Genomic DNA, 22588 nt, shown 5'->3' with positions numbered 1-22588 from the left:
ATATGCAAAAGGACATCATCCCTGAGGTCAGGATAAAAACCACCCTGTGGCTCAGATGAATTCTCTCGTCAGATCTGTGAGAGACAGTGAGGCTACAGATGGATGATGTGTCCCTGGCACGTTTTCCAGGACAAAACAGTTCTCCAGAGAGAACAGCGACACCTTCTTTTACTTGCTGAAAGGATGAAAGTCAACTAAAGCAGAAGCAAGCTTCAAGTGTTCCTACATGGCCAGAGGCACATGGATGGATGTCGTTTTCCACCCTCAAGGTGTGCATAGTGGTCCTATGCAGAAACACTGCCTGAGCATCATTCCCCATGTCATTCAGGGCAGTGTGACACTGTGACAGTACCACCTGGAAGTGGGGTGCTCCTCTCCCAAGCATAGAGAAGCTGGAGAACTCAGGAGGAGAAAAAACATTTTTTTTTTCTCTTTTGCATATATTTTTCAAGAACTACAGAGTACTTATACGTATGTCTCTTGCTGCTCATCTAAGTGTATAATTATTAGTTTTGTCTGTCTCAGTCATTAATCCGTTAGCTCCACCAGACGAGGTACTGTAACTTTTTAATGGTTGAGTCTGTGGCCTTTACACATAGGCCTCAATAAACATTTGGTGAATGAATGAACTGAGGAGCTTGTTTGCATACAGAGAAGACAGGTCATATTCTGCTCAGCCTCGGTCTAATTTTAAACTAGAGGAAAGTTCCGTTTAGCTCCCTCACTCTCACTGGCTGTCTGCTTTTGTTTGTTGTTACCGTCTTGCTCCCTTCCTACCTCCACCGCTACTCTGTTCCTCCGGCTGCCAAGGCACTGGCCTTGCAATGGCCTCTTTTTTAAAAAAAATTAGGCAATGGCTTTTTCTCTTATTCACTGTCTCAAGGCTCTGCAGGAAGTCTGGTAAATCACTGAGAGCCAATTCATAGACAGACAATTCTCAGGATGGCAATGTGAAAACAGCCTAACCAGAAAGCTGCTGCTGCTAAGTCACGTCAGTTGTGTCCGACTCTGTGCGACCCCATAGATGGCAGCCCACCAGGTTCCCCCGTTCCTGGGATTCTCCAGGCAAGAACACTAGAGTGGGTTGCCATATCCTTCTCCAATGCATGAAAAGTGAAAAGTGAAGTGAAGTCGCTCAGTCGTGTCCGACCCTCAGCGACCTCATGGACTGCAGCCTTCCAGGCTCTTCCATCCATCGGATTTTCCAGGCAAGAGTACTGGAGTGGGTTGCCATTGCCTTCTCCGGGTTAAAGCCCAGTAGTGGTTTTACGGGTGAAAGATTCAGGGAGAACAGAGGAGATGAGCTGTGTTTTGTGATGTTTTGCCTTGGTATTTTTTTCTTGAGTTTTTTTTGAGGTTAGTGATATCGTTTGACAGTACTCTTTGTCTACTTTTAATAAAGAAGAAAGAATTGGCTCAAAGTTTTCCTGTGAAGAAAGAGCAGGACAATTCAGATTCTACCTTTGGCCCCACCAGGCATTCCATGCAAAGGCATATGTCAGCCTCTAAAAGTTATTCCTGCTCTCTATCCACATGTAAATGATTAGCACCTCAGTAAAACACACTTTTTCTAAGGATATACTGCCTTCAAAACTGCCCCTGCACTGATGAGAAATTATAATGTCACTGAATAAACCATACATCGAACAGACTGGTTCCACACTGGGAAAGGAGTACATTAAGGCTATATATTGTCACCTTGATTATTTAACTTACAGGCAGAGTACATTATGGAAAACGCCAGGGTGGATGAAGCACAAGCTGGAATCAAGATTGCTGGGAGAAATATCAATAACCTCAGATATGCAGATGGCAGAAAGCAAAGAGACACTAAAGAACCTCTTGATGAAGGTGAAAGAGGAGAGTGAAAAAGCTGACTTAAAACTCAGCATTCAAAAAACTAAGATCATGGCATCCAGTCCCATCACTTCATGGCAAATAGATGGGGAAACAATGGAAACAGTGATAGACTTTATTTTTTGGGCTCCAAAATCACCGCAGATAGTGACTGCAGCTGTGAAATTGAAAGACGATTTAGAAAGATGGTAACGATAACCCTGTATGTAAGACAGCAAAAGAGACACAGATGTATAGTACAGGCTTTTGGACTCTGTGGGAGGAAAGGGTGGGATGATTTGGGAGAATGGCATTGAAACATGTATAATATCATATATGAAACGAATCGCCAGTCCAGGTTCAATGCATGATACTGGATGCTTGGAGCTGGTGCACTGGGACGACCCAGAGGGATGGTACGGTGAGGGAAGAGGCAGGGAGGTTCAGGATGGGGAACATGTGTATACCTGTGGTGGATTCATGTTGATATATGGAAAAATCAATACAGTATTGTAAAGTAAAAATAAAAAAAAAAAAAAAATCGATGTGTTAAGAGTCAAAAAAAAAAAAAAAAAGAAAGAAAAGAAAGACGCTTGCTCCTTGGAAGAAAAGCTATGACCAACCTAGACAGCATATTGAAAAGCAGAGACATTACTTTATTGACAAAGGTCTGTCTAGTCAAAGCTATGGTTTTTCCAGTTGTAATACATGGATGTGCGAGTTGGACCATTAAGAAAGCTGAGCACAGAAGAACTGATGCTTTTGAACTGTGGTGTTGGAGAAGACTCTTGAGAGTCCCTTGGCCTGCAAGGAGATCAAACCAGTCAGTCCTCAAGAAAATCAATTCTGAACATTCATTGGAAGGACTGATGCTGAAGCTGAAGCTCCAATATTTTGGCCATCTGATACAAAGAGCCGACTCATTGGAAAAGACCCTGATGCTGGGAAAGATTGAAGGCAGGAGGAGCAGGGGATGACAGAGGATGAGATGGTTGGACGGCATCACCAACGTGATGGACAAGTTTGAGCGAGCTCCGGGAGATGGTCATGGACAGGGAGGCCTGGCGTGCTGCAGCCCATGAGGTCGCAAAGAGTCAGACACGACTGAGTGACGGAACTGACTGAACTGATGTAGCATTAGGAGGACTACCTTCAGGAATCCATGCGTGTCTGTTTCATGTTTCTCCTTCTTTGTAGATTCAGATACATTAATGTCATCAATGTAAACATTTTTGGAGTATGTACAGGTCACAGATTTAATTCAGTGACATTGATTTAAAATGACAATGAGACTATTTTAAGGGAAAGAAGAATGAGAACCTGAGAAGCTACCATTATTTTGGGACGTTGGATTTTGAGCATTTGCAAAGCATTTCTATATAATTTTTTACCAATCGTAATCTAGTCAGTCAACCTTCAGAAGAAAATAGAATGTCATATACATTGATATGTTAAGATAGGAAGTAAACTGTACTTTTTACTCGTTAGACATTCATTTCCATTTTTTATAACTTCTTAATATAAAACTGATTATAATTTTGTTTCTTTCCAATTATATGATATAAACAAATACTATAACTATAGTAAACTAAAATTTTTTAATTTAAAAATAAAAATATATTAATTGAATCCAAAATCATAATTAAAGCTTATATTGATTAAAAGTTCATCATGTATAAAATGGCTAAGCACCAAAAAACAAGTTACTTAATAATGATAAAGGTCATTCATTGCTTGTTTTGAGTTAGTTGGAAGCACAGATGTTGAATTAAATCACTAGATAGTGAAGTTTGAAATAAAATCTGTTATTTTCCAATAACAACGAAGCAAGAGTTATAATGACTTTAGAATTCCTTGAACTGAACTACATAGGTAAGATCTTGGCTTTAATCCAACGAAACACAAGCCACAGTGCCTCTGAAATAACATCTTTTATTAGGATTGAAGCATTTGCCACTGATCAAATAGTCCACTATATGGGGGTCATTATTATAAAATGAATGAGAGCTTGCCCCTTTCTTACTAATCAGATAGAGAGATAGGAAGATAGATAGAGGCAGAGTTATTTCTATGATAAATTTTACACCACAGACTCCGTATATTTTGGGGATGTGTGTTGGATGTGTATATTGGAGAGAGAGTATATGTGTGTATGAGTGTGTGTGTGTGTGTACGTGAAGCCAGAGACAGTTCAGAGCAGTAGATCACAGTTAGATTGTGGAGTCAGACTGCAGATGCAATGGTTGCTAGTCCCAGCTTCACTGTCTCCTAGCTACACAACTTTGAGAAGGAGCCTGACCTCTCAGCAAACCTTGTCTTTATGTGGGATTTTAAGAGAACTTCATGGACTTGTTGGAATTAAATAAGGACTTAAACAGGAAGTCCTGGGACAGTGCCTGGTTCACAGTTTTATCTTTTACTGATTCAGTTCAGTTCAGTTCAGTTCAGTCGCTCAGTCATGTCCGACTCTGCGACCCCATGAATTGCAGGACGCCAGGCCTCCCTGTCCATCACCATCTCCCAGAGTTCACTCAGACTCACGCCCATCGAGTCAGTGATGCCATCCAGCCATCTCATCCTCTGTCGTCCCCTTCTCCTCCTGCCCTCAATCCCCCCCAGCATCAGAATTTTTCCAATGAGTCAACTCTTCGCATGAGGTGGCCAAAGTACTGGAGTTTCAGCTTTAGCATCATTCCTTCCAAAGAAATCCCAGGGCTGATCTCCTTCAGAATGGACTGGTTGGATCCCCTTGCAGTCCAAGGGACTCTCAAGAGTCTTCTCCAACACCACAGTTCAAAAGCATCAATTCTTCGGGGCTCAGCCTTCTTCACAGTCCAACTCTCGCATCCATACATGACCACTGGAAAAACCATAGCCTTAACTAGACGGACCTTAGTCGGCAAAGTAATGTCTCTGCTTTTGAATATACTGTCTAGGTTGGTCATAGCTTTTCTTCCAAGGAGTAAGCGTCTTTTAATTTCATGGCTGCAGTCACCATCTGCAGTGATTGTGGAGCCCAAAATAAAGTCTGACACTGTTTCTACTCTTTCCCCATCTATTTCCCATGAAGTGATGGGACCAGATGCCATGATCTTCATTTTCTGAATGTTGAGCTTTAAGCCAACTTTTTCACGCTCCTCTTTCACTTTCATCAAGAGGCTTTTTAGCGATTACCATTATGATATTCTTCTAACTTCTCTGTCATAAAATTTCCTAAAAATATTGGGTCAAATACAGTGTTCAGACAGCTTTTTCATATATATGTGTTTGAAAATAACACATTGCTAATAACTTTATGGATGACTTTGGTAAAATAACCTGTCTGTTATGCTATTTCTATATTAAATATTTCTATGTGGGGGCAGTTCATGTTTGGGAGCGCATGTACACCCGTGGTGGATTCATGTCAATGTATGGCAAAACCAATACAGTATTGTAAAGTAAAATAAAGTAAAAATAAAAATTTAAAAAAAAAACTAAAAAAATAAAAAAATAATAAAAAAATAAACAAAAGAGTTACTATGCTGCCTACTAACACTGGACGATGAGTTAATGAATGATTAATGAATCAGGCTAAAATTTCTAAGAAAGAGGATGACATAATATTATTACAGTATCTCAAGTTTTTGTGGTTTTTTTTTTTTGCCTTTATGTGTTACTTTGCATTCATTTCAAAGCAAGCCAACAATAAAACTGCTAAATGAGACTTTCTTTTGAGAGAGTTCTTTTTTAAAAGCGTGTGGGATAGAATCAGTTGAAAGCAGGAAAAAAACCAACAAAAAACAGGATGACATAAAGGCAGAGGAAGTAGATTCATCTAATAGGAAGAAAAGACAGAAAAAAGCAACACTCAAATGGTAATCTGCTTTCCTTCACATCTATTTCTTTTCATGCTCAGTAGAAAAGGAGTATTCCAGGTTATTATTACATCAATCAGTTCAGTCACTCAGTCGTGTCCGATTCTTTCCGACCCTGTGGACTGCAGCATGACAGGCCTCCCTGTCCATCACCAACTCCTGGAGTTTACTCAAACTCATGCCCATTGAGTTGGTGAAGCCATCCAACCATCTCATCCTCTGTCATCCCCTTCTCCTCCCACCTTCAGTCTTTCCCAGCAGCCGAGTCTTTTCACATGAGTCAGCTTACATATGTACATATAAAATTAGGGCTCTGAATTTGCCCCAGAATTGTCAGTTTTAAATTATCTGCTCTTACTTTATTATGGTGATATATAAAGGATATACAAAGATGAGGTCTTTTTCATTTGGAATCTAGTAAATCCCCTGTGAAATTTTATGTTTTAAATAAATCTTCATCATCTGCCTATTCTATTGTCATTTGCTTCTTCATTTAATGTTTGGATGAGTCAAATCCAAACATTAAATATCTGTGTATTTGTGGGTGAACACTGACCATTAGGAAAACCATAGTTAAACAATGGGGGGTGGGGGGGATGGGAGACTTCTCTTTGTCACAATATACCAGACTAGATGGACTGGAAAACCTGAAACTTCTCTAAAACATACATTCAGATTTGCTCAAAAAGAAAAGGGACTATTCAGGTGCCAGAAACAGAAAAGCCAACACGCACTGGCACAGAAACAAACCCTTCGCAAGGTGACTGTCTAAGTAATCAAGTGGTTTGGGGCTTGGCGCCCACAGAGATCACAGATAATGAGGTAGTGACACCTGCATCAAAGCAGGATCTGAGAAGAGCTGAATCTCTGCAAAGAGGCAGGCAAGGAAAAAATAACCATCTCCTTAAAAGTAGGAGACAGGGACATGCTTCTGAACCACAGGTCAAGGGAAACAAAGTGGTCTGTTTGGTAACTTTTAAAACACTTTACCTGGGTTTGGGATTTAAACATATAGCATCTGAACAACATGGTAGTCCCAAAGCAGGGAATTATAAAAGCCTGTCTAGAAGTGGGGCTTTCCTTGTGGCTCAGAAGATAGTGGAGACTGAGGTTCGATCCCTGGGTCAGGACGATCCCCTGGAGACAAGAAGGGCTACCCAATCCCGTATTCTTGTCTGGAGAATCCCATGGATAGAGAGGCTTAGCAGGCAACAGTCCATGGGGTCACAAAGAGCTGGACATGACTGAAGTGACTTAGCAGATGTCTAGCAGTGAGCTAGTGATAGCACAGAAGCCTCTGGAAAAAAAAAAATAGAGGTCAGTCAGACCATAGGAGATTTTAAAGATTCAGATGACTTTATAACAAAAAAGTGACAAAATATATAAAGAAACAAACCACTAAAACTGAGAGCACAGAGCACACCAGCAGGATTAGAAACCCAAACACTTGATATTAATAACAAAAGATAAATGATGAGGGACTTTCCCTTAAGGCTCAGTAGTTAAGACTATGCTCCCAATGTAGGGTACACAGGTTTGATCTGTGGTAGCAGGAGCCTGGTGGGCTGCTGTCCATAGTGTTGCAGAGAGTTAGACATGACTTGAAGTGACTCTGCATGCATGCATGCATTAGAGAAGGAAATGGAAACCCACTCCAGTATTCTTGCCTGGAGAATCCCATGGGCGGAGGAGCGTGGTCGGCTGCCTTTTTTGGGGTCGCACAGACTCGGGCACGACTGAAGCGACTTAGCAGCAGTAGCAGCAGCAGAACTAAGATCCCTCATGTCATGAGAACAACCAAAATAATAATAAATAAAATTCTAAAAGGTAAATTATGAAATAAACACATTTAAAGTTACTAAACAATTAAAAAATAAGCATACAATAAAATAATGCATATAAATATAAATAAGCTTATAAGCAAATTAAATATCAAATTAAACACAGTTAATGAGAAAAACCCCAATACACTGGCAACCTGATGCAAAGAGCTGGCTCATTGGAAAAGACCCTGATGCTGGGAAAGATTGAGGACCAGAGGAGAAGGGGATGAGCGAGGATGAGATAGTTAAATAGCATCATTGAGTCAATGGACATGAATTTGAGCAAACTCCAGGAGATAGCAGAGGACAGAGGAACCTGGAGGGCTGCAGTCCATAGATTCACGAAGAGTCAGATACACATTAGCAACGAAATAACAGCAACGAGAAAAACAGTTAACTAGAGAAATACATGAAGGAACAAAGCAGAAAAATGTAAAGATTTTTAAAACATTAAAAATTTAAGAGATGTAGATGATAGAATAGGAAGGAACAAGGTGTAATAAAAGTTCTGACAGAGAGAGGAGGGAGGGAGGGAGACAATATAAATGAAAATAAGGAAAATGAGAATAAATGAGTATTTAAAGGAAGAATGGCTGAGAGTTTTCCAGAATTGCTGAAAAACACAAGTCCTCTGACAGAGGGGGAAATGAGATGTGAATGTGATTTGAAAATAAAATGCAAATCTGAGTCATCATAATGGAATGACCAATGACCAAAGAATAGAGAAGAGCTTAAAAACAGAGAGAAAAAAACAGATTAACTTCTAAAGAATCAATGCTATGCAGACGGCTGATTTTAGACTGTTCAAATGCCAGAGTCGAAACCAGAAGATAATGGATTAATATTAAAAGGCTGATTGGAAGTAAAAATTTTTCGTAGAATCGTATGCCCAGTAAATGATCTAACATGAAAGAAAAAACAATCAGCTTCTTGTACCAGCTTCTTGGTACAAGAAGTAACTAATTTTCATAGAATCTTATGTCCAGTAAATGATCTAACATGAAGCAAAAACTATCAGCTTCTTGTACCAGCTTCTTGTGTCCTTCTGGATTCTTAAGAACTAGAGGACATATTTTAGGAATATGGACACTGACCCAAAAAGAACTGAGACGCAATGGTAAGGGAAGGTATCAGGAAGCATCAGAAAATATAAATAAGCATTGTCAGTATAGCGAGTAACAATAATAATGACCTCTTTAGGGCATATAAACCATAATGGATCTAAACTATTGGATGATAAAGTAGTGAGCAGAATTAAAACATTCTAAGATCCTTTTGTTGGTCAAGAAGCTTATAGAAACTCTGCTAAGGCATGTTAAATTTGCATTTTAGAACCATACATTGCATAAAGCAAGCATGCATGTAAAAAAGCAAGTGTAGTTTCTAAAGACAGGGAGGCCTGGCGAGCTGCGATTCGTGGGGGTCGCAAGGAGTCAGACACGACTGAACTGAACTAAACTGAACTGAAAGAGCAAGAAAACAAGTGTGGACTTCAAACAAGCTGAGGGAATTCAACAATGAAAGTCAGGTTCCTGCCTTTAAGATGCTTACTGTTGGTTGGGAAAGAAACAGATATAACTTCACTAAACAGAAGATAAAAATCTGCTTTATTCCAGAGAAATCCAATCTCTTTTGCCTACACGTTAAGTCCTTTCCCCTTTACAGCCTTAGGCAGGTAAAGAGTTCCGATAAACTTACATGTTTCCTAGACTTTAAAAGGCACAAGTTCTGGGCTTTGCCAAAAGCACATAACAGAAACAATCCATTATTCAACATATGCGGAGAGAGTTCTAACAAGTGTCTGCAAACTTGCCAATACATGTGCTTTATATTAAGTCCACCCCACTCAGTCTCACTTACACCTAAAAAACAACCATCTTGAAAGTAAAATAAATGTAACCAGAAAAATGTTTACATGCTTCCCATGCATACTGTTTTCAGAAAAAAAGATATGCATCTTTGTTCCCTTGCTGTCAGCACAACGGTTTCTGAAGGCAAAAAAATATGAAGTGAAAACAAGAGGACTGCAAATAAAAAACAAAGCATTCAGGCTTGACATTCAGCCTTCTAGGGAACAATCCATCTTTGTGTGTAAGGAACACAAATTCACAAAAAGATAACAGAACAACGGAAGAAATAATTATAAGGTCCATGTTGCTGCTAAAAGAGGATATATAACCAGCAGAATCAGGACAACAGAAAGGTGCTGTAGTTAAGAAACATAATTGTACTAAGAGTAGATCAAGAGATATTGTTTTAAACAACAACAAAACCCATTACAGTTCTTTCACTTCTTTTAAGAGAGGGACTAAAAAGGAAGAAAATGGATTTGTGAGCTTTTGACAAATCTGTCTTTAACAATAAGTCGTTGAGCCCATAAGTACTGGACTGAGATGCTTTTAAGCATCAGGATGTGCGCCATTCAGAACATTCCTGGGGAGGAATAACTTGGAGATACATCAGAGCAAAATGCTACCTTTTGTAAAAGCAGCAGTGTGTCTCTCTTCTCTTGTTTTGATGTACGGTAAGCCAGTACTATATTTAAATAATCTATAATCCTTCCCAAAGTTCAGGAATGAAAAATGATGCTCTTCGGAACATTATTTTTAAAGGGTGCTGTGATGGGGCATCATACTTTTCTCCATCTGCTCATTATAATTGATAATGTACATCAAACACTATTATAATGTATTAGTTACAAGTCATATTTTAGACCTGTACCATTTGCAGTCCCAACTTACTACGTGATGTTAACAGACTCTTACAAGATGATAGTAATGAAACCACTTAGGAACCCAGCTATGATATCTAATACAGATCTACAAAACTCATCAATCAGCGCTTATTAAATATCTATTTCAAACAAAAAGTACCGAGTATTAGGATCACATTTGGATTATGTGTTCAGGAAAATTGAGTACCAGGTCCACATCAGACACGTTAAAGCTACTTGACTTGGGCTTAACCCTTGTATGTCTCTGTTGTCTTATCTGCAAAATGGGAGAAATGATAAGCGAATGACTTACATACCTCAAAGGAGAAATAAGTTGAAAATCAGAGGATAGAACATAGTGAAACTGGGTAATGACTATAAGGCAGTGTTATCGATGAACTATACCAGCACAGGCAGTGCCCAGGGTGCAGGTAGTAGGTTTCTGCGACCTGTGTAGCTATTACTCTATACATGAACTTAATATTATGATGCAACTTCCATTTGAACATTTTCATTTGAAGAGACATCTAATTTTTAATTTCTTTCTAAAGTCCGATACTCCATTTATCACATCAAAGGGAAATTATAACTGAACAGAATTCTAAATAAATAACACTGTCTACTTTATTGCCAATTTTATGTTAAATGTAAAAACTCATGTTTTATCTTTTATTCATTAAATTATGGAAAGCAGACAAACATAAAAATTACAATGGAATATAAACTTCTCAATTTGATTTTCAGTCTGCCTTATCACAAAAGTATGGTCCAAGACATTAAATTTCTAAGCCATAATCCAGTTTGTCTCTTACTAACAGCATTATTGAGAACTAATTTAATTAGGATAAAATTCACCATTTAAATGGAGAATTCTTTTAGCAAATGATCTTTCGTAAATTTACAGATTTGTGCAACCATCACCATAAATGTCCATTGCCCCCCAGAAACCTCTCACGAACCTTTACAATCAATCCCTATTATAACCCCTAGTCCCAGGTCGCCAATACTCTACTATCCTATTCTATCACTTTGCTTTTTATGGATATTTCATATAAGTAAAATTATACACTATGTAGTCTTTCTATCTGCCTTCTTTACTTAGCATTTCTTTTCCTCAGCATACCTTAGAAAAGGAGTTTGTTAATTTTTATTGCTCAATAATATTCTATTAAATGTATAGTTCATGTTTTGTTTATCTAATATCAGTTGATGAACATCTGAATTCCTTCCATTTGGGGCTATTATGAGTAGTGCTGCCTTGGACATCATAATCCAGTTTTATGGATACATACACACACACACACACACAAATAGTGCTTACTCAGCCTTGGGGAAATTGGTTCTCAGATACACAAACCATAAATTTAGACTTTCCAGGTGCTCCGTTGTTCTAAAGTTTCCAGGTGAAGAGAGAATTTGTAATGTGGTTAAGAGCACAGATTCTAGAGTCTGGTTCCTTGGGGTCTGTAAACCAATTTGACTTCATATATTCTAAATTAGGCGGGTTCTTCATTAACTTCCTTGGTTTCCTTCACTGTAGAATGGGGATAATGACGGTGGCTCCACTATGAATTGATAGTGAGAGTGTGAGTCACTCAGTTGTGTGTGACTCTTTGTGGCCCCATGGACCCCATCACCAGGCTCCTATGTCCATGGAATTCTCCAGGCAAGAACACTGGAGTGGGTAGCCATTCCCTTCTCCAGAGGATCTTTCCAACCCAAGTCTCCTGCATTGTGGGCCGATTCTTGACCATCTGAACCACCAAGGAAGCCTTTATAGTAAAGATAAGATGATGCAAAAGACACTTAGCAAAGTGCTTACTAGATGTTAACTATTATAATTAAAATTGTATACTAAATCATCATTGAATATTTTTTGACTTCCCTGGTGGCTCAGATGGTAAAGCGTCTGCCTGCAATGCAGGAGACCCGGGTTCGATCCCTGGGTTGGGAGGATCACCTGGAGAAGGAAATGGCAACCCACTCCAGTATTCTTGCCTAGAAAATTGCAAGGATTGAGGAGCCTGGTGGGCTACAGTCCATGGGGTCACAAAGAGTCGGACACGACTGAGTGACTTCACTTTCACTACTGCTGTTAAAACAAAATGTTTAGAAGATTTCTGAAGCTATTTTCCCACTCAACCAGTCAATCTTAAAGGAAATCAGTCCTGAATATTCACTGGAAGGACTGATGCTGAAACTGAAGTTCGAATACTATGGCCACTTGAGGCAAAGAGCTGATTCATTAGAAAACACCCTGATGCTTGGAAATATTGAAGGCAGGAAGAGAAGGGGATGACAGAGGACGAGATGGTTGGATGGCATCACCAACTCAATGGCCATGAGTTTGAGTAAGCTCCCGGAGATGGTGATGGACAGGGAAGCCTGGTGTGCTGCAGTCCATTGGGTAACAAAGAGTCGGACACAACTGAGTGACTGAACAACATCAACAACACTTTCCCACTAAGAGATGCAACTCTTATTTTTGATTAATACAGTATAATTATCAAGCACAGATACTGCATGTTTTTATATGAGGTACAGCAAAATACCTATTTTCCTGTCTGGCCATTACCATATAGTCATTGGATGGGGAATATTATCTAATGACCTCTTGCTTCAAGATCTCTTGCTGGATTCAGAGAAAAAGTAGCAGAGTAAGATTTACCATAGGAAGACCATTCTTCCTGCTCTCACATCCTCTTGAATGTAACATTCGACTCATGACAGAAGGAAAAGAATAAAAAATAAATAGCTTAGGATGGAAGGACACATGTGCACCCGTGGCTGATTCATGTCAATATATGACAAAACCCACCACAATACTGTAAAGTAATTAGCCTCCAATTAAAATTAATTAATGAATTTTAAAAGTAAATAAATAGAAAAGGCAATGGAATGGCTTTTCCAGCTTAATTATTTAATAATATATAGTGCATATTATGGGCCAGGAACGGTTCTGAACTCTTTAAAAATAGTAACTCATTTCATCTTTATAACCACTCTACTAGCCACTCTATTAGCCTCAATTTTGGATCAGATAATCAAGGCACAGAAAAGCTGAGTAATTTAACCAGGATCACCTAGCTTGTAAGTATAAAGCTGAGTTTCAAACCAAGCAACCTGGGTGTAGTGTTTGGTTTACGCCACTATGCTTTGCTACTCCTTCTGCTGGAAGACAGAAATATCTGACTGAAGTGGATGTATTCCCAGAGAAGACAACTAGAAGCACAGGCAGTTTTGTTTGCCACATAGACCCATTTCCTTCAATCAGACTATTTGGCCTACGAGATAGCATATTAAAAAGCAGAGACTTTACTTTGCCAACAAAGGTCCATCTAGTCAAGGCCATGGTTTTTCCAGTAGTCATGTATGGATGTGAGAGTTGGACTGTGAAGAAAGCTGAGTGCCGAAGAACTGATGCTTTTGAACTGTGGTGTTGGAGAAGACTCTTGAGAGTCCCTGGAACTGCAAGGAGGTCCAACCAGTCCATCCTAAAGGAGATCAGTCCTGGGTGTTCATTGGAAGGACTAATGCTAAAGCTGAAACTACAATACTTTGGCCACCTCATGAGAAGAGTTGATTCATTGTTAAAGACCCTGATGCTGGGAGGGATTGGGGGCAGGAGGAGAAGGGGACGACAGAGGATGGGATGGCTGGATGGCATCACTGACTTGATGGACATGAGTTTGGGTGAACTCTGGGAGTTGGTGATGGACAGGGAGGCCTGGCATGCTGCGATTCATGGGGTCGCAAAGAGTCGGACATGACTGAGTGACTGAACTGAACTGAACTGAACTGAAGCCACAGAGAAATGCTTCTTACAAAGATAAGTGAAACAAGGTAAGTTGTATTCCACTTTCAGTTTCATCTTAAACTCTCATCCATTTTATGTAAACGTAATGCTGAAAAAGTCAAGCTTTTCAAGTTCACAGAAGAGGTCTTTAAACATTAGGAAGGCTCCCTAAGCTGACCATATGAACATACTCTTTGTAACCAATCATTCTCACTGTGAATTGACAGAGTAGTACACCCTCTGTGAGAAAACATCCCCACTTTTTAAAAATCTAGTGTGATTTATATCATTCTTGGAAGATCATGGTTCATATACACATTTTAAACTCTTTAATTACACAATTATTAGGTATATACTTGTGAAAGAGAAACCTACAGATAAATGAAATGCAGCTCTATAGTAATATTTTAAGGGCTTTTTAAAGTTCTGATGGATATAAACTAAATTTGTTCAATGCAACATTTATTAAACTATTACAATAATGGAATCTGCTTTTTTCCTCCATAATAGTTTTTTTACCTATACTGACTATAAAATGCTAAGGATTGCTCCAGACATCTAAGCAATCCAAAACATGTTAATGCAAACATTTCTTATTCTTCTGATGAAACCTTATTCCAATACAACCTCTGAGGTCTGAGTTATGAGAAAGATGACAGTTAATAATATATGACAGTTAATAACATATGACAGCATGAATAAGTGTCAAGAAGATAATAAATAGAGTAACATTTATTAGTATTATTAGGGGCTTATCATGCCCCCAAACATTATGTTCTACATGTTTTATCTTATGGAATGCCCAAAACAACTCCAAAAGGCGAGTATTAATTTGTTAATTCTCATTTTACAAAAGAAGAACTAAGTAACATACCAGAGCACACAGATATTAAGAGGTGAGGCTGGGCTTCAGATTTAGGCATTCTAAACCTAGAATTCATATTTCAGCAGTTATACACAGCTGTCTTCCACAGGGTCCCAGGCGATCATTTCACTTACACGTGTAGAATCCCTAATAGTAGGAAGAAACTAGGAAATAAATATTACATAAACCTACCAAGCAAAATCTAGGAAGGCAAATATGATTTATTCCTCACAATGTGTTTATGTTAACTCTTGATACTTTTATTATTCTAATACCTTTTCACTTTCATATGTCTCTTCTTCTCTTTAGTAAGTAGTATGATGATTAGAACTTTTTTCTTTCTTCCCTGTCCTAAAGTAACTGCAGGGACAGCACATTTTCAAATGGTGATATATTCTGTAAATACTTGAAAACAACAAAATGGATCTGCAGTCAAACACTACTTCATATTACTTTTCATTTTTCCATCAAAGGATCATTTGTACATTAATATCTCATTCTAAGATATAAAATGTGTTGTTTGTGAGTGAGCAGTGCATTTTTTTAAATTGTTTTCTTCCTATTGTATACTTTTCAAAGTGCTAACATTAAGTTTCTGCAAATCAAATTCTATTTTGACATACGGCCTTTTAAGTACCAAAAAGGAAATCATGCAAGAAGCACTAGATTTAAAGACTACAAAAGTTGTGAAAATATGGAATGCCAAGTTCTAAGAAATGCACATTTTCCATGCTTTGTTCTAAGAAGACAGTATCGGAGCAGCATGTAAGACATTTCTTCAGCTCTCTGTAGCTACTTTATTTCTTGGTAACTTCTTTAAAGCCTCTGAAGATGCAAAAAAGAAGAACAAATGGATCTATAGAGAGAGTTTTCTTTTTTTTTTACTACATACTTATTGTGCCATGATTCTTCTAGATGTCAAGGATCCAGTCCACTGCCCTGAAGGAAGTTATGTTTGACAGGCAGGAGTCAACAAATAAGAAGGCAAATGCGTAACAAGATCTCACAGAGTAGTAAGTGCTGTGGAGAAAATCACAGATAGCACCATGAAAGACAGGAGTATGCAGGCGAGGGAGTGAGAAGCAGGTACACAGTCAGCCAGAGCCCAGGCTGGGTGGTCGGCAAAAGGACCTCTGAAAAACATAACATAGAAACTGATGCTAAAAAGAAGAGAAGCAGCCAGCTATGTGCATGCTAAGGGCAGAGGCCCAGAAGAGGGAATGAACTTGGGCAGCCCAAGGAACCCAAAGGACAGCTTGCGAGGCAGGGGCACCAGACTCTTAATAGAAGATGACTTCTGGGCTCAGAATAGATCACAGTGGATGGATCACAAGGTAAATAACCAAGGTCAAGAGACTGAAGGAGCTCTCAGTGAAATGGGGAGTCACACAAGTATTTCATGTGAGATGACACAACTTTTTACATTTCAAAAATTATACTTGTGCTGCTCTCAGGAAAACAAATTATTGGAGGGCAAGGGAAGAAGCAAGATCTGGTTAGAAGTTTGTATGAAGGCAGTCTAATGAAAAGATGAAGATAGCTTAGATGGGCATAGTGGAGATGGTGCAAAGAAGGATTTAACATGTACTTTGGAGGTAGACTTGACTAAGCTTTCTGAAAGAATGGACATGAGGGGTGAATGAAAGGGAGGAAGCAAAAATGATGCCAAGAGTTCTGGCCCAGGCAACTGGTTAGATGACAGAACAAATCATGATATAGAAGAAACCAAACAAGAAAGTTCTGGGTCTGAGCATTGATTCTTAGGTTTTGCTTTTGATATCTAAGTGCCTGTTAAATAGCCAATGAAGATGACTGAGTGGGTTCAAGGAAAAGTTTGGAGCTAGAGATAAAAACCTGGCAGTCACTCACATATACTTGGTGTTTCAATCTATGGGACTAGATGAAATCATCATGGAGTTGGCGGTGGAGGGGAGGAAGACAGGATAGGAAGGGAAATAAAAGAGTGTGAGAGAAACAGAAAGAGCGGGGAGAGGGAGAGAGGAGACCACGCATCTGCGAGTGAGCACGGATGTGTAAACAAGCCCTCAAACTAAACATCTGGGCAATGTAACATTTAGATGTTAAGGAAGCAAGGGTTCAGCCAAAAACACTAAGGAGGAACAGCCAGTGAGGTAGAGGGGAAATGTAAATTCACCTCTTCCATGCACAGAACCTTGACAGCTAACCTTCTAACAACTGCAACCAAAAAGTACTTTCTGGCACTTTTCTCCTATAGCATTGCTCCTAGAACTACTTATTTGCTGGCTAAGGTTGCATGTAAACAATACTTCTCTAGAATAATTTCCAGTGTTTTAACAACAAAATCAAGCAACACCATCTCATAAGCACAGGCCCCTGAAGGTTATCAACCCCTGCATGTATCTGGGGGAGAACTGCAATAGAACCATGAACCTGACCTTCCTGTTTCAGCACTCCACCTGCTGGCCTTGTTACTGTGCTCCATCACCACATTCAAGGCCATATCTTGTGATGCATAAACTGAAGTCTCATTCCCTGTTTCCTTCTGGATGAGCACAATCTTGTAAAAGTTCTCATAGGTATTTCTCCTATTCTTCCTTTCATTTTGCTAACAAAATCAGAAGATTTTGCCATGGCTTGCTAATTCACTGTGTATTTCTTCAACAGAATTCCAATGATTATTAATACTTATTTTAGGTTCTGAGCCACATTGATTTTAGCTTCTATTTTAACCATCCATCCTTGTTTCATAAACTCAATTAATTACTTTGTATGCTCTCTCTGATTTACCTCCAACTCACTTGTCTTATCTTGTTTATGTTTTAACTCTTCTGGTAGACTCTGAACACACCAAGGGCAGAACTGTGTCTTACTAATCGTCACATGGCTTATGTCCAGCATGGTGCCCAGTACTAAATGCATGTGCAATTAACGTGGAATGAATGGATGAATTATATAATCTACTAGATTAGTTCAAACTGTTCTTTATTGAGTTTGACAAAAATGATTAAGATGTAAAAAGACTGCTTTATTATATTTTAAATAAGACCCTTAGGAAAAACTTTCTTGTTGCCGAGATTCATCAGTCCCCCAAATTTTCCTACCTTCCTTCTATTTGGATATGTAACTTTCATTAGTATGCTAGCATATGTGCAAGCAATTTTGAGTGACAACTGCTACTCAATTGACTTTTTTTTTTTCCTTTTTATCTTCAGGAACTCGCAGTGTGTTTAAACTCAATAGCAACATTAAATGTTGGATTTTCTCATTTGCTCAATGTAGCAAAAATTCTTTTATTTTAAAATTAGAAGTACCTACAATTATTATGGAAAGACAGTACACATTTTATATTACTATTTTATTAGTCAACTTTATTATTACTTCAACAGTGATTTCACCATTTTTAATCAACTAAACTCTGCTGAAACAGTTAAATATTAGAAATGAATATTTTTTATAGAAACATTATGAGGTTTCAGAGGTTCTATGACAGTATGACAAGTACACCAGATGTGTAGAGGCTGCAAATACTTCACTAAAATGAGACAGATATTGTTTCAATGTAGATTATCTAGATTTTATTTCAATTAAAAAATGCTGAGCCTACAGTGCCCCGCTTTTTCTGTAAAATTTATGTCAACAGAATACACAGAAACTAAATCCTGAATCCTCTGGTCCATTTAGTCAACTGAAGGTCTTGGGAACTCCGATTAAATAAATGACTTGCAGAATATTAACAAGTAAATTAACATTAGAGGTAGAATTTGAAAAATCTCCATTTCTGTTCTTATATCTTCACCACATATTTTGTTCTTCAACTTGTCACATAGCAAAATGGTGAATTCACATGATTTATAAAGGATGAAGGGAAAATAAAAGCAGAAATTATAAATATTTCTTCATAGATCTTGTCTATCAGTATAGACATAGCCAGATTTTTAAAATCTCTTTATCCTGGCTTAGTCAACAGCTTACCCTCACTTTCCTTCAGTATATTTTTACATTTATACTCTATGTAATATACTCCATACTTTCTATAATATGCTCTATTCTTTCTAATTTAGTTACCTCTAAAGTAGAATTCGATTAAGAAGTTAAGCATAGCTAAATTCCAAATAGCATTGCCTCTTATTTTCTAATTAGAGCACATAAAGAAAAAGGCTTAATGCATGACACAAGTCCTAACTGTTAAAAACAGTATGATTGCTACAATCTCACAAATGAAAATAGTTTACTAAGTTCTTGAAGTCACTGTATAGGAATGTAGCAAATTTATTTAACAGGCTTTCAAGTACAAAACCAATATCACTCAGAGGAATTAATTTTAAATAGAGTATTCCCAAATGATAAATGTATGTAAGTGTTTAAAGAAAAACAGTGATTGTAACCATGTCACTATATACTCATTATTTGACATTATCCAGCCATCTTTTATTTTTGGTTTTAGATAGAATAAATTCAGTCTTCAAATTAAATAACTGACTGATCACAACCATCTCTCAGATTTATCTAGATGTGGAAAAATTTAGTTTCATATTTAAATGATAAGTAGAGTCCTATGTAGATAGAAATCATGAAATTAAATTATTGCTCCAGAAGCATCAGTGGTTAATAAGGCTTAATATGGGTTAATAAACCCATAATCTTTCATATATAAAAAACAGACACCAATGAAACCTTTATTGTCAGCCTTTTATGGTAAGAAACAGAAAACTGCAACAGAAGAACATTTCTGACTTTACATCTTTTCACTTTAGGAATGCAAAGCTAGTAAAAGTAATAGTCCTTCTTATGGTCACATATGGTGAAGGCAGGACTATCCCTTAATTGTTAATGTCTTGTGTACCCCCAAAATCAACTTTCTTTAAAGAAATGAACATTAATTCAATATTTGATTATAAATAATATCATTTATATAATCTTGTTTTTATTTTCATGGTGAAACTTACTACTTTCCTATAGTTAATAAAAATAGTTATCAAAATTTAAACTAGTTTTGTTCATAGAAAACATGGATGTTTTACCACGTACTTGTTAATCCTGATACCTTAAAAGTTAAATTTTGCAATTTGAAAAACACCATAAATGTTCCTCCGAATATTTTTCAAATGTTACAAAGAAAACATTGCTGAATTTCATGATACTATTATACATATTTTCCTCTATGGAATTTCAATATAAAACATAGACTAAAAATATGACAATTTCTATGGTGATAATTAGTGTGTGATTGTTAATCGTGTTACTGTGGTCATTATTTTAATAACCTTAATATTCAAAGAGATTTAACTGGTAATTGTATCTTGTCTGTATATTTCAAATAACAAGTGATACCATGGACTTGCGTGTTTCTCAGAAATGCAATTATGTGTTGTCTAAATTCCTGTAAACATCAGGCAAAACAGTGCTGACCTTCTCGGGCATTTCCTGGTGTCCTGCTGCCACTGTCTGCCTGCAGCACTGTTTCCCTGTTTCATCATGTGGGGAGGTGGGAGTAGGTAATGGAGCTTCTGTTAAAAAAATTAGAGAACTTTTAAAAATAATGTATTTACTTTAGACTTTCCAAAACACATTGAACTGAACAGGTACAGGAGATAATGAAGTGGGGAGCAGGGCATTAGTCAATATGAAGCCCTAGGCTGTACTGACGAACACATGAATGGAAGAGAGGAGTTAACACATGAAGCATGTATATGGAGGAAATGCACATGAAGGATTAAATAACGTGAATGAAAACATTAGAGCCATGGGACAGATCAGTCAGTCAATCAAGACGTCAAGAACACTCCCTGAGAATCTATTCTTTCTGAATATAGAATACTAGAGCAAGTCACTAGAAACTTTCTTTAGTGACATTCATTAAGCACATTCATTAATCAATACTGTTTTAGTATTGCTGCCCAACATATTATTAACACAGGCAAATGAGGACCACCTCTGGAAACAGTAATCAAAAGAGACATGTGCTTAGTTGCTCAGTTATGCCAACTCTTTGCAACCCCATGGACTGTACTCCACCAGGCTCCTCTGTCCACGGGATCTTCCAGGCAAGAATACTGGAGCGGGCTGCCACGTCCTCCTCCAGAGGATCTTCCTGACCCAGGGACTGAACCTGAGTCTCCTGTGGCTCCTGCACTGCAGTGGGATTCTTTACCCACTGAGCCATTGAGAAAACCCCTATCAGAGAGAAGGGGCAGTCAACCATGTCACAAAAGCTGATACAAATACTCCCAAGTAGTGTGGTGGTACAGAGGAGCCTTTGGAAATGAGAGTGCTATCCTGAAATATCTGAAGGGGTGACCTGTCTCACGAAACCTCGGCTTGTAGTATGAGGTGCCAATGGACTGAACCAGCCTCTGAGAAACACACTCCAGGTCATGGGAACCAAGGATGACATTACCCCTCATGACCGATCTGGTTAAAACAGAGGCAGAGTGGTCTCTTGGCAGTGACACTGTCAGGACTCCAAGTATCAGAGGGCAGTGAGGACAGAGTCCATGGCCTGAGAGGTCTAAGTACTGAGCCCATGTGCATGAGTTAACAGTCAGTCCCCAAGTGTGCAGTCCCTCAATCCTGCCTTAAGACTTTGGTAACATGTTCCCCAAACACTGCACTTGCTATAACTTAAGACTTAAGGACACGGGTTCCAGTCATCCACTTTGCAAAATCATTCACTCATTCTCTCACTGCTTGGGAGAGAGCACTATGCTTGGTCAGTACTAGGAATGCTGAGATGAATGAGAAAGAACCCTCCCTCAAGTAGCTCAAAAGAACCAGCTTGGGGCCATGTTGAGGAAAGGCACATGTTTCTCAGCTTCCTTCTGCTTCCTATGCTATTACCAGTTTTCTTCATCAATAAGATCTTTGAAAATTTAGTAGAGGAAAAGCAAACGTATACATGTGAATAAGCTCAAGGCATTTAACATCACCATTCATCCATTTATAAGGAATGTCAATTCATGACATACTCACTTAGCACCAATTATATGCCAGGAGTACTTCTAGTTGCTGGTTAAAAAAAAAAAAAAAAAAGAAAGAAAAACAAAAACACCTGCCCACATTTTTATTACATATACACAGATTAGAAGAAACATTTTTGTTAATAATGAATTATAAAGTTTGGAAGCAAAACACTTAAAATTAATTTAAAAACCTAATGAATAGTATTATGCAAGCGCTATTTGTTACTTAGTATTGAAAATTTTATGATTCGAACATTTAACAAAGTTAACAGTCAAAAATAAGGAGAGCAATCAAACGTTCCAACCACATTTCACATTAAATCTACATGAATACCCTTAACAATGTTGTCAAAAATCAGATTCATAAAGTTATAATGCTGTAGTGGAAAAGCAAAGAAAAGATAAAAATTACCCTATGTTAACACTTCTGATGGAAATTATGCATCTCTGTTCTCCCCTTCTACCCAAAGAATGTTTACCCCAAAAACCCATTAAAACAAACAAACAAACAAAAAAAAAAACCAGCTTTAAGGACCTACGAAAGGAATAGAGACTTTTCCATTGAACACTACTGTTTCATTCGCCATACCAAGACACTGGAGACTGGGGGTAGAAGTATGGTAGCTGTGTGGTCCGAGGCAAAGTACTAATTCTCTGCTTTCTCTCTCTTCCCTGCAGGGGAGGTAAAAACATAGTTGATTCTTGAACAACAGGGAGGTTAGGGGTATCTACCCTCTTGTAGTCAAAAATCCATATA

At 38.1% G+C, this 22588-nt stretch overlaps 1 protein-coding gene across 4 annotated transcripts in view; it reads right to left on the bottom strand.

Moving 5' to 3' along the window:
* The window catches only part of PRR16 (proline rich 16), a 278577-nt gene that overhangs the window by 145164 nt on the left and 110825 nt on the right, over positions 1-22588 (bottom strand). Inside the window, exon 2 of one of the 4 annotated variants that reach the window (XM_018050671.1) lies at positions 20282-20379. The exons of the other annotated variants lie outside the window; for them this stretch is intronic. Within the exon in view, the coding sequence (XP_017906160.1) occupies positions 20282-20293 (12 nt within the window). The 5' untranslated portion in view covers positions 20294-20379. The remainder of the gene's footprint in view (positions 1-20281; positions 20380-22588) is intronic. 4 annotated transcript variants of the gene reach the window in all.

The sequence above is a fragment of the Capra hircus genome, chromosome 7 (assembly GCF_001704415.2).
Source record: "Capra hircus breed San Clemente chromosome 7, ASM170441v1, whole genome shotgun sequence".
In the NCBI taxonomy this organism is placed as follows: Eukaryota; Metazoa; Chordata; class Mammalia; order Artiodactyla; family Bovidae; genus Capra; species Capra hircus.
Note: the sequence above shows the minus strand (reverse complement) of the source record. Positions and strands in the feature narration are given on the sequence as shown.